The sequence below is a fragment of the Protomyctophum parallelum genome (assembly GCF_964188405.1).
Source record: "Protomyctophum parallelum genome assembly, chromosome: 19".
Taxonomy (NCBI): domain Eukaryota; kingdom Metazoa; phylum Chordata; class Actinopteri; order Myctophiformes; family Myctophidae; genus Protomyctophum; species Protomyctophum parallelum.
Window position 1 is genome coordinate 5,689,266 of NC_139717.1, and position 13,396 is coordinate 5,702,661.

Here is a 13,396-nt window from a genome sequence, read left to right on the forward strand (position 1 = left end):
CTCATACACTCCTCCAGGAGCCAGCCCCCCCCCCCCCCCCCCCCCCCCCACACACACACACACAGGTTTACAGGTGTAAATAAGTCCTATATTGTCGTTCAAATAAATGTTCGATTAATTGAAAACACATGTCCCTGCTTCTGGTGACTGATATTAGTCCTAATAAATGTTACTCATTGAAAACACACGTCCATGCTTTTGGTGACTGAAATTATTAAATTATTGTCCTTCTAAAGCAGTTGTCCTCAAAGTGGCGTCCAGCAACCCTCAGGGTTCATTTAGGGGGTTCCAATTGGACCCTTACATGTCTGTAACTGAGTGACCAAATGTACAAATGGAACCAACAGGACCCCTACTTTGCACACTGTCAGTTATGGAATTTGAAATTGATGAGTTTGAGAACCACTGGTCTTATACCAATCCTCCATCGACCATGAATGAATGACCAGGGAACCCCCTATGGAGATCTTCTTCCAGTCTGGCAGCCCCCTATTTTTTGAATAATTTGATTGTTTGATTGTTCGATTGTTATGTTATTGTTATTAGTGTGGTTGCCTATGGGCTACCATCGGCCAGATACGTTTTCATTCGACACGATGGACATCGGACTCCGCTGCAGCCCCCCTACGACGGGCCCTACCGGGTTCTGGAGCCTGGTGCTAAGAACTTTGTTGTGGACATGGGAGGCAGGCCTGAGCGGGTTGCTATAGACCGTCTTAAGCCTGCTCACTTGGATGCTGATGTGCCAGTTCGGTTGGCCGCGTCGTGGGCGTCCCCCGATTTTGCCCGAAAAACCGGCCCCGCCCCCTCCTCCTCCTGACCTTGATCCCCCTCCTGCGAAGCGCAGCCGTATTGGACGTTTAATCCGTCCCCCGCCGCATTGACTGTTCACTGACTGGGAGCGATTTTTTTTGGGTGTGGCTTTATGCTGTTCTGTGCACTTTCATATGGGTGAATTCTGGGGGGGCCTATGTTGTGACCCACATCTTGAGACTGAGAGACATTCACCCAAGAGGTATTGTGCCTTTAAGAGCACGGGGAAAAGATGGAGAACTCAGTGTTTCCGGTTACGGGTTAAATGTTGTTATTATTACCAGAGAGTATCTGTAATAACTTTATGTGGAAGCTTCAGTAAACTACTCTACGCAACTTGGGTTTCCTGTCTCGCTGTTTCCCACTCCACAAGTCACTGAGTTGGCCGGCTCAATTAGCCTACTGCTACTGTTAGCCTGCACTGCTCCTTGCAGGGCAGAGAGTTGGTGTGTGCTACTCTTAATTGTCCAGTCCTGCACTGTTCCTCACAGGGCAGAGGGTGTGCAAGTATGTGTATGACAATGTCCAGTTCTAGTGTGTGTGTGGTCTGTGTGTATCACCGCCCAATACTGCACTGCTCATTGTAGGGCAGTGTATGTGTGACAATTTCCTACCACACTGGGGGAAACAAGGCTACGGCTCTGGCCCTGTCCCAAGGAGAATTCAGCAGGGTCTGGGTTCTTCCAATCACGGGTAGCTTGCCATCCTTGGGCCGACCAGAGTCGGGCTGAATCAGAAGAAACGTATCCAAACCAAAAAACCTGACCTGCATAAAGCAAGGCCAGAGGAATATCTGTGTTAATGTCTAAAACATTACCTTCATTTACACAATTCTGTATAAGGTTTCACTTCAAATACTTATTGGAAATAAATACAGCAACCTTTAAAATACATATTAATGTAACAATTACAATTCAACAGTAGTTCAAACAAAACAAAATCAAATAAATCTCCTCTCACCGATGGTGGTTGTATTCCTTACACTCAAAGTTAGTAACTGCAGGGTCCAGCAATTGTGAGTGAGACACTACAAATAAAAATTAATGACACTGAGTACACATTCCTTTTACCAAAATAAATTATAATACACTTTAGTTCAAAAACGTTTTTAGCTGAACACCAAACACAAACTGTAAATTACAGTTGCATTACTTAATTCTTCATTGAACAAACAAACAACAAACCAGTAGACACACAAGTGTAAGGCGGTCAACATGAGATAGAAAAGGCACTCCAATTTAGTCAATATACAACTATTTTAAAGACAACACACACACACACACACACACACACACACACACACACACACACACACACACACACACACACACACACACACACACACACACACACGTAACATGTGAATCTGGCTCCCTCTACTGGTCACTATAAAAAAGGTTTAGCCAACCAAGGCTGCCCTATATAATGTACAATTCTTGTTGGGAACAATCACATTCAGTTGTGATACTTTTGACTTAAATGCAGCCATCTCTTTCCATCAACAACAACCTGGTGCCGTTGTGGGTCCTGTTCCAAATGACAAGAAAAGTATTAACCAAATGCTATAGGTTTGATGTTTAGCTGGTATCCTAGCTACTTTGTAGCATTACAGTCCAAATTGTGTTATTCACATCACTGACTATCGTTTACAGTTGTGGTTGCTGCCCAGCCCCCATCCAGTGTAAAACACATGATGATGATGATGACTTACAAGAAAACAGGGCATGGTGTATAGGTCTACCTGCTATCATACACTGTAGTTATTAAAACCAAGGGCATGGTGTATAGGTCTACCTGCTATCATACACTGTAGTTAATCAAACAAAGGGCAAGGTGTATAGGTCTACCTGCTAACATACACTGTAGTTACTAAAACCAAGGGCATGGTGTATAGGCCTACCTGCTATCATACACTAGTTACTAAAACCAAGGGCATGGTGTATAGGCCTACCTGCTATCATACACTGTAGTTAATAAAACATACTTACACAGATCCTTGCCTTTGTGTTTTTACAACAGGGTGGCCTGCTAATTGATATCACAGCATAAAACATAAATCATATCGGACACAACCAAGGCCTGATGTCAATTAACCGTTCATTTCAACAGGCTTCCTGCACTCTTTGTCATGCCTCATGTCTTAAATAATCCAAACTTTCGGGTACCGTATTTGCACAATCTTAAGTCAACACATTGTGAAAGTAATTAATAACACATTGTGAAAGTAATTAGTAATTAATTAACAAGGACTACTACCATAATTGTGATATATGTGATTGTTTGGACTTTAAAAGGAAATCGAAGGAAATAGTAAGAAAGGTATAGGAAAGCTGACAGTGTGGGAGAGACAAACATACGGTCAGCAAGCTGAGAAGAAAAGAGACACAGAAAGTAGGAAAGCGGAGAGGGAGACAGTGTACGAGAGACAGACTAGGAAACCTGTAGGAGACAGACAGTAGGGACTGAGTAGCATGTCAAACAAGTGACTGAGCTAATAGAGATGAATAAAGCCTGATATCTGATCTGAAAGTGGATTTATCCAATTCCCTACCAGCTGCTACAAAGGAGATCAGGTATATTGCTGTCCAGAGGGCAAGGGCAGGTGTTGCGCTAGCGCCCCCTAGTGTCTATCTGTGCACGCCTCTGACTTTGGGGTTCCAGACCATAATGCTTTCATTAACCCTCACAGCAAAACTTCTGTTCATTAGCTGGAAGCGGAAGTCATGATAGTATCTAGCGTGTACTGTGACTACACTTTGGCATAACTGTAAAAGTCAATCATTTATACACTCTTAATCTGCTGATAAGTACCTAATGTAAAGTTCACAAGAAGACACACACACACACACACACACACACACACACACACACACACACACACACACACACACACACACACACACACACACACACACACACACACACACACCCTACAAGATTATTTGAATGACAATCAATTTCTGCATTACTTGCAGATCGCTCAAAGTAGTTCAATGCCTGCAGTGGTACAGTTACAGTAGGCCTATGTGTATTTACAGGATGGATTAGGAAACATGTAGTGCCTTATCTCACTCTGGTCACAAGAAAAAAGGTTAAACTGTTTTACAGGAATCGACCATTGCCCTTATGGTGGGGATGAACTGAATGTAAATATTGCTTCTCGTATGTCACTGCCCTCACAAAGAGGTCGAAGACAAACAGAACTTAAAAGGTTGAGCCTAAATGCAGCAGGGTATAGCTAGGGTAAAACCGGATTTAAAGATTGAGCCTACATGAAGCAGGAAAGGGAAGGGGAAGAAAATGGTGTGTGAAATAGAGGAGGGGAGAGAGAGGGATGGGCGACTGTTATGATTGTATGACCTAATCTGCTTGACCCAGTGTAAAACAATCACCTACGTAAGCACATTGATATCCATGATAACCATCCAATCCACGATGACCATCAATCTACTACTGTATCGGTCTATCAGAGACATGGACTGTCTGTGCTCAATGATATGAGATGCATGCTCTGTTCCTGTTCATGCTGTTCTTATCCTTGTTTTCATATCTGCTAGGCACGTCATGTGTACGCTGTTCAATACTTCAGCCTCTGCGTGACTCAGTTCATCCATAAGGCTTCCAGAGGGAGGTCTCCAAAAACAAGACCAGACTGACCACAATCACAACAGCGACGAGTATGGTTTGATTGATTGTCTTTGTTAAAGTGTTGTGCTTCCATGGACACCCAGCCCATATGGACACTTACAGGAGGGAGAGAGAGGAAGGGCAGGCCAGCAAGGCCCGCCTGGTTCCGGGAAGGATAGAAGTTTATTGTTTAGTTGATAATTACTTTACGTTAATTACTTTGCCTTTAATGGTTTATAAAGAAAAAAGATAAGGTTCATCTGCCTAACAACATAAAATAGAATATGGCACAACAGCAACAACAACAGATAGTCTGTGAACTTTGAACTCAAATATGGCCCATTTTGACTATATCAAAGACAGGCTTGTTTCCGCCAGAGAGAAGTTCCTTTGACTTGCACTTGGATTCATTCTTGTTACTCTGAGAATATAGGCTACAGTAGATTATTATAACCACATTATACTTTATTTTTTTAAAGGTGAAGTTCCTTGTGGATTTACTAAAGGAAGCTAAAAAATGTTCAACCGTAACTTAAAGAATGTGCTTGTGGTCTCCATTGGATTTCTGTCACTGTTTACAGCTTATGGAGGCCTGCAAAGTCTACAGGTAAGTTCACAAGTTGACTCAAACAGAGATGGGAGGTTCATTGAAGGTCAACTGTTGAACTATAGTCTAAAGTTGACAGCAGCAACTCAAACACGCAAACTGGCGTCTACATTATTACATTGGAGCTTGAACAAGTTACATTTTTGTAACAATTGCAAAAGTACATATAATGAAATGTGAGTCACATCACACGCACAGTAAAATCCAGAATTTTACTTCTGTTTGACTTACTTTTAGCTATTAAAGTTTTTGTATTTGTTTCTAGCAAGACACCTGTTCAACATCTACATTCAACATTTATTGTAATATATTTTAGCCTAGAAGCTAGATCATACCTTGTTTTGTTGCTAAATTTGGAAATATAATTTATTATTTAAAAGAGTTTTACTCAGAATTAAGATTTTTTTTCATTGTGTACGGGAAGAGAATCTTCATAGTTTATGTTTTGTCATGGTGAATCCAGTCAAATCAAAGCCATGGGTCATCTCTCTCAAAGTATATAGAACGAGCGACCCCCCTCGCCTCGTCCATTGAGTTTAATGGGACACTTATATATTTTAGAGGATTTAGAACACTTTCCTGCTGGGCGTCTTTATGTGTGTAATGTGTGGTTTTAGATATTTTAGATTTTAGCAGTGAGCCCAGTGTCTCTGATGTCATGGACACTGGGCTCACTCACACACAGTAAAGGCCTATTCATAGTCTGGTTTTTCGGTGGTGAGGTGACCACCGCTCCGGTGGTGAGCTGACCACCGGCACTGAAATAACGAGCGGTGGTGAGTAAAAACAGAGAGAAGGGCTGGAGCGGTGGCGGTGGTTTGCTCTTCACCGCGGCTCGTGACGTCATGTTGTAGTTCGGTGGTCACCTAACCACCGACAAGACAGCCCTCCCCCTATCCACAAGGAGGAGCAGTGCACCAAAGCATTATGGGAATTGTAGTCCAGGAAGTATGTGAGCCCAGTGTCCATGAGATCAGAGACACTGGGCTCACTGCTAAAATCTAAAATATCTAAAACCACATATTACACACATAAGGACCCCCAGGAAAGTGTTCTAAATCTTCTAAACGTCATTAACATATATTCTTTTGCAAAAAGGGGGAAGTGTCCCTGGGCCTTTAATGCAGTGGTTCCCAAAGTGGGGTCTGGGGACCCCCAGGGGTCCTTGAGGGAGTTCCATGTTCCCAGCTAAATGATAGTTTGGAACCAAATGGACCCTTACGGGTCTGTAACTCTGAGAGTGTACAAATGGAACCAAATGTACCCTAAACAGGTCCATTTGTCCACTCTCAGAGTTACATTAACATTGATTTTACAATATAAATCGGGGGTCCCAGAGATAGGAATGCCATTAAATGGAGGTCCGTAGACTAATATGCATGTCAAACTGGGGGTCTTTGAAATTAAACGGGTTGAGAATCACTGCTAGAGCCATAAAAATCTTCTCTTATGGGGGTCCCTGCAGGCATATCTTTTTCAAATTGGGGTAATCAGTGTCAATTTGGGGGTCCTTGACATGAAAAAGTGTGGGAACCACTGCTTTAATGGACAGGTAGCACCATCTTGTGAGGTTTTCAGCTATTACTTTCATTGGTGTGACGCCACCTATTCTTTCTATACCAAGTATGTATAAATAATTATTTTCTGAGGGGCTATGCCCAGCTTTCTGAGGGGCTATGCCTATAGGTTTCTGAGGGGCTATGCCCAGCTTTCTATACCAAGTATGCATAAATAATTATTTTCTGAGGGGCTATGCCCAGCTTTATATACCAAGTATGTATAAATTATTATTTTCTGAGGGGCTATGCCCAGCTTTCTGAGGGGCTATGCCTAGCTTTCTGAGGGGCTATGCCCAGCTTTCTGAGGGGCTATGCCTAGCTTTCTGAGGGGCTATGCCCAGCTTTCTATACCAAGTATGCATAAATAATTATTTTCTGAGGGGCTATGCCCAGCTTTATATAATAAATAATATAAATAATTATTTTCTGAGGGGCTCTGCCCAGCTTTATATAATAAATAATATAAATAATTATTTTCTGAGGGGCGCAATAGCCCCTCCTATGCCCAGCTTTATATAATAAATAATATAAATAATTATTTTCTGAGGGGCGCTATAGCCCCTCCTATGCCCAGCTTTATATAATAAATAATATAAATAATTATTTTCTGAGGGGCGCAATAGCCCCTCCTATGCCCAGCTTTATATAATAAATAATATAAATAATTATTTTCTGAGGGGCGCTATAGCCCCTCCTATGCCCAGCTTTATATAATAAATAATATAAATAATTATTTTCTGAGGGGCGCAATAGCCCCTCCTATGCCCAGCTTTATATAATAAATAATATAAATAATTATTTTCTGAGGGGCGCAATAGCCCCTCCTATGCCCAGCTTTATATAATAAATAATATGAATAATTATTTTCTGAGGGGCGCTATAGCCCCTCCTATGCCCAGCTTTATATAATAAATAATATAAATAATTATTTTCTGAGGGGCGCTATAGCCCCTCCTATGCCCAGCTTTATATAATAAAAATAATAAAAATAATTATTTTCTGAGGGGCGCTATAGCCCCTCCTATGCCCAGCTTTATATAATAAATAATATAAATAATTATTTTCTGAGGGACTATGCCCAGCTTTATAATATAAATAATATAAATAATTATTTTCTGAGGGGCGCTATAGCCCCTCCTATGCCCAGCTTTATATAATAAATAATATAAATAATTATTTTCTGAGGGGCGCTATAGCCCCTCCTATGCCCAGCTTTCCGGGTTTGTGTAAAGTGAAGACGGACAAGTGAGGACGCAAATTGTGATTGGCCAGAATGAGATGATCGTTTGTTTACGGCGTTTAGCCGTTTACACAGACAATATATTGCTCTATTCCTGTACAATCAGTACATCAACAACAGAATGTGAGCGTTTAATGATCATCCATTACGTTGTGTGTGTCTCTCCTGCCCAGAGCAGTCTGAACGCGGAGGAGGGGATGGGGGTGGCGTCTCTGAGTGTCATCTATGCCTCCATCATCGTCTCCTCCATGTTCCTGCCCCCCATAATGATCAAGAACCTGGGCTGTAAGTGGACCATCGTGGTCAGCATGGCCTGCTATGTCTCCTACTCCTTTGGAAACCTCTATCCTGGATGGTGAGACACCACTCTCTGTCATGTTCCTCTCTCTGTCCTTCTCTTTGTCTAAAGCCCTAACCACACCAAAGGGTCCAGACGGTTTTAGCGTTGATATGTCCTGTTGCACGTTGACCCACGTTGTCCCAAGTAAGTTAATTGTTTCAAGTGATTCAACGCATGGAATTCAACGGCCCAAACCACACCAAAGGGTCACCATGCAACTCCTTGTAACCGTTTGGACCCAAGGAGTTGCATGGTGACCCTTTGGTGTGGTCAAGGCTTTAGGCCTTTTGTCCATGAATTAAAACGAGCTTAAAATCACGTAGAAGGAAGCTCTGCCAGGGTGCTTTCAGGCTTTCTCTGATATGATCTTAAGAATATATGCCACTTATATTAACTAATTTTGCGCCATTGTGTGGAAAACGAAATAATAATACATGATATGCTTTGAACAATGGTCATCATCAGTGATCTCAAGTTGGAACACGTATAGATATAATCCTAACAAATGGAATAAGTTACTACTACTACTACTACTTTAGTACATTAATACTTTATTCTAATAGCACATGTTCACACATACTACAAAGATAGTGTTCTATTTCACCAACAGTCTGTTGGATTTTACAGTTGTATTGGAAATTAAAGAGCCTGTGTATTATACAAATCACAGAGGCTCTAGAATAGATGGTCAATGACACACGACCAGCACACATTTTAACATCCCATTTCTGCTCAGCGGCAAATCCCGACGGCCTTTACTGCATGTCACTCCCCCATCTCTCTCTCCCCCTTTCCTGTCAGCCTACTGTCTGTCCCTCTATAAAAAAGTATGAAATAAAGGCGAAAGCCGCAAAAAAACATAAAAAAGTATCCATGAGCTAACACTGAACCTCGACCTGCTGATGAGCAGGTTGATTCCTTGCATGGTTGCATAGCATATGCCGCCCGCATGGAAATGTGTGCATGAATGGATGAATGTGTAGTCAACACTGACTCAATCATTTAGGTATTTGGTAGTAACAGTAAAATGTAGGGGGGGAAAGTGTTTACGTACAACATTATGGCTGAAGATGTGAATAGACAATGATTTGGGCAGTATGGTCTAGATTATACGACCATGTGACAATGTATAGAATATCAGGGGTGCCCGAAAGGTAGATCATGATCTACCAGTAGATCACAAGGGCTGTGCAGGTAGATCACATGGCATGCCCCTAAAAAAGGCATCTGCCACTTGAATTAAGGTGACTTGATTGATTGACATCAATAAAGGGCCTGAAAAAGCTCAAACAATGCAATATTTTGTTGATGTGCAACGTCAGTAGCATTACAGATTATTCCATTTCTCCCCCTCTATTTCCAATTCCAAGTACATTTGTCTCATATGTAATGCCACCTCCGATATTCCATATTTAAACTATTTTCAGCAATGGTATAACATACTTTTTTCGGCGGGTAGATCTTATTGACTGGTCATTTTGAAAGTAGCTATCAAGTCAAAAAAAGCCCTGCTATAGATTAACCCTCAACTTCAAATCATGTTCAAGTTCAACACATTGTCATGAATGAGTGCCTGTCCTCCTCCTCCCATATATATATACGCAGGTACACACTCATCCCTACCTCTGTGATCCTGGGTTTATATACAGGTACACACTCATCCCTACCTCTGTGATCCTGGGTTTGGGTGGATCGCCTCTATGGTCGGCTAAATGTGCCTACCTGACCATCACTGGTAATCTACAGGCTGCCGAGGCGGGCAAGAAGGGTGCCGATGTCATCAACCAATACTTTGGCATGTTCTTCTTCATCTTCCAGTCCTCTGCAGTCTGGGGCAACCTCATGTCCTCCCTCATATTCCAACAGGATGCTACAATAGGTACACACGTAAAACACGCCTTTAGAATGAACGCAAATAGACAACAGCTACAAAATGTGATTCACCTCTTTGATTCACAAGATCCTTGTAAAGAAAGATTAATTACAGGGCAGTTGTTGTGTTACATTATCACTGTCTTAACATCCTCTGGACGGACTAGTAATTCATGGTTTTGACTAATTAAATGTACGTGGTCTTCCAGCCAACATCACAGATGAACAGTTGGAGCTCTGTGGAGCGGCTGTATGTGACATCCAGCCAAACGTCACCACCATCAAACCAGCACAAGAACTGGTCACGACGCTCGTCGCGGCCTACATCGGTAACATCATGATCATTTTATGCCTTTTATTTTGTCTCTTTCCAACGATCCATGTTCAAAGAAAACATCTCTCCTTGTTGTAGGCGTCGGGGTGCTGGCCATGGTCATCGTGACGGTGTTCCTGGACAACATTGACCAGAGTAAGGCGAGGGAGTTCCGTGGGAACCGGGAGCCGTTCTGCAGCACCTTCTTGGCCACATTCCGGCTGCTTAGAGACCGCCGGCTCCTCGTCCTCATCCCTCTCACCATGTACAGTGGCTTTGAACAGAGCTTCCTCTCTGGCGAGTACACCAAGGTGAGGGGGAGCTTGTTAGGGCCCATTCATACTCCTATTTTAGAGGGTTCGGCGCTGTAGAGCCTACAATGTGACGTAATTTGGCTGGGTACCGTCCTAAAGTCGGCTCTTTGGTGCTACTGAAGGTTTCTGACGAGCACTACAGCGCCGAAACGGCGGTAAAATAGGAGTATGAATCGGCCCTTAATGTTTCCGTGTGATGTGGAAAATGTTGAAAAAACAGAGCATGTTTTCGAGGCTTGTTCAACACCCATTTTTGGCAGGAACCCCCTTTTGGTGTTTTAAGCATATATACTTTAGCGATTGAAAAATAGCAGATCTACAAGCTCGTAGCGTGGCTCGAGTGCCGCACTATGAGCTTGTAGGTCTGCTATTTATTTATTTTATCCTGAAAATGTGGTGCAAATCTTTGAATATATATTCTTTCAGAGCGAATGTTTTTAAAACCTTGCTTCTTCTGGGGAGTCCCTGGAACAACATATTTTCAGATGGGGGTCGGCATAAAATGTCTTTGTTTCCATTACAGAACTATGCCACGTGTGCACTGGGCATCCATTTTGTTGGCTATGTGATGATCTGCTTCGGGGCTTGCAATTCACTGTCCTCCATTGTCTTTGGGAAGTTGGCCATGTACACAGGCCGAGCTCCTTTCTTCCTGCTAGGTAAAGTTCATGGATAAAAGATACCTTTAAGAGTGTAAACGAGGCTAATCTATAGAGCTATGCATAGTTGAGAATGCTCTGCTATGTTTCAGCTAGATGAATTAACCGGTCATCATATCGGTATCAGGCAGCAATATCAAGAAAAACAACAAAAATGGTTGTACCCTGCCCTTTTCTTTTCCTCTTTCTAATTATCTGTTCGGCCCAAAAAAAAGTGTTTATTGTCACGAGTTGTCACCTGCTGAGTTGGCTTTGTCCGAGGCTTTAAAGGTCTTTAAATAAATACTTTTTGAAACGCCTTCGCAGGGGGGATTATAAGTTGTAGTATGAATTCAAAGACATTTTGTATAGTTAAGACTTCCGATCTGAATCACACTCACCCTCATTCAACGAGCAGTGAGGTTTCTCAATGCCACGTCTCTCCATTCACAGCGGCGGCCATCAACTTCTCCTGCATCATAGCCTTGCTGTACTGGAGGCCTCATCCCGACCAGCTGCCCGTCTTCTTCGTGTTCCCGGGGCTGTGGGGCATGGCAGACGCTGTGTGGCAAACACAGACCAACTGTGAGAATAAAACTAAATCCCTCGGATGATAAAAGCTCATATAGTTTAGAATCAATGGTTTTCAACCCATTTCATATCAAGGCCCATTGTTTATTCGCCATTTGAGCCACGGATGGACCACCATTTCATGACATTTTAGCCTCTCAGACCCAAAACGAAAGAATATTTAGTCGTCGTTGATGAAAATAACAGTTCTACATTCTCGTGTAGACTTCTTGTAAATTAAGTAATGCAGATGTTTAACAATAATGTAACTCTTGAGAGCTTAAAATGAAACCAAATGGACCCGTACGGATCCATTTTGGTTTCATTTTACACTCTCAAGAGTTAAAAGATCTATCGGGTTCCACTTGGTTACCAACTCTCCATCATTTAGCTGGGGACCACCTGGAACCCCCTCAAGGACCACTGGTGGCCCCCCGAGCCACTGGTTGAGAACTACTGGTTTAGATAGAATTATTTATAGGACAGTGTCAAAATAAACAGCAGCACATGTCTATAACTGACCAGATGGTTCATCAATGGCGTTAATTATGGCCATCGGTTTACTTCCAGACAGAGCAGTGTTTCATCTCGTTACCCCGATGTGTACTCTCAACTTACCAACCGTTTCTCTCTCCCATCTAAAGAAAAAAACACATCGAATAAAAAAGGCTAAATTTATTTGTTTTTATATTATATTATGATCCTATTCTGTTGATTCTCTCTCTCTCTCCAGCCATCTATGGAGTGCTCTTCCCCAGAGACAAAGAGGCAGCGTTTGCCAACTACCGCATGTGGGAGTCTCTGGGTTTCGTCATCGCCTTCGCCTACAGCACCTTCATCTGCCTGGAGACCAAGCTGTACATCCTTCTGGCTGTGCTGCTGCTCACCGTGGTCACGTACCCCATCGTGGAATACGGGGAATACAAGAACCCCACGATGCCCATCGAACAGTTAGACCACATAAACCCTGCAGGCCACCAGGACTCGGACCATGAGGAGAAGGCCTACCATGAGAAGGCCTACCAGTCAGAAATGATACGCAAGCACATCTTGGCTCAGACTAGTCTGTAGATTCCGTCTCGTAATCGTGATTGTTTGACTTTCTTTGTTTGAAGTGTAATGTCGTTGATGTCACTGAATGGTTAGCCGAGGAAAATTGTAGAGCCTTTTAAGTTATTCAGTTATCTTTTTAAGTTATTCTTTTGTGATGTTATAAAAATCGTGATATTTCAAAAAAGGACCAGCCGCCAAAACCACCAATTTCTCCTAAATACAATCCCACTAGAACAAACAAAAAACTATACCTACCTTGGCCTAAACGTACCCCACAACCCTGGCAGCCCCCACTTTGAAAACCACTGACTTAGATTTCCCTCGCATATACAGTAAGGTCACATACCAGACCTTGGCCTCTCGTTTTGAGGGCGACAACGTGGCACACTCTGCCATAATCTACTGTACATTTACAATGTAGGCATTATTAAACAGTTGCTCTTATCCAGG

General features: G+C 42.5%; 1 protein-coding gene across 1 annotated transcript; it reads left to right on the forward strand.

The window, feature by feature from the left end:
• Window positions 1-4,957: 4,957 nt before the first annotated feature.
• LOC310876421 (protein unc-93 homolog A-like) lies at window positions 4,958-12,964 on the forward strand (the record flags this gene model as incomplete). Its single annotated transcript, XM_083789953.1, has 8 exons — window positions 4,958-5,047; window positions 8,020-8,201; window positions 9,836-10,065; window positions 10,268-10,387; window positions 10,471-10,682; window positions 11,209-11,344; window positions 11,777-11,908; window positions 12,627-12,964. The coding sequence occupies 8 exons, from the start codon at window positions 4,958-4,960 to the stop codon at window positions 12,962-12,964; spliced, it is 1,440 nt and encodes a 479-aa protein (XP_083646079.1).
• Window positions 12,965-13,396: the final 432 nt, after the last annotated feature.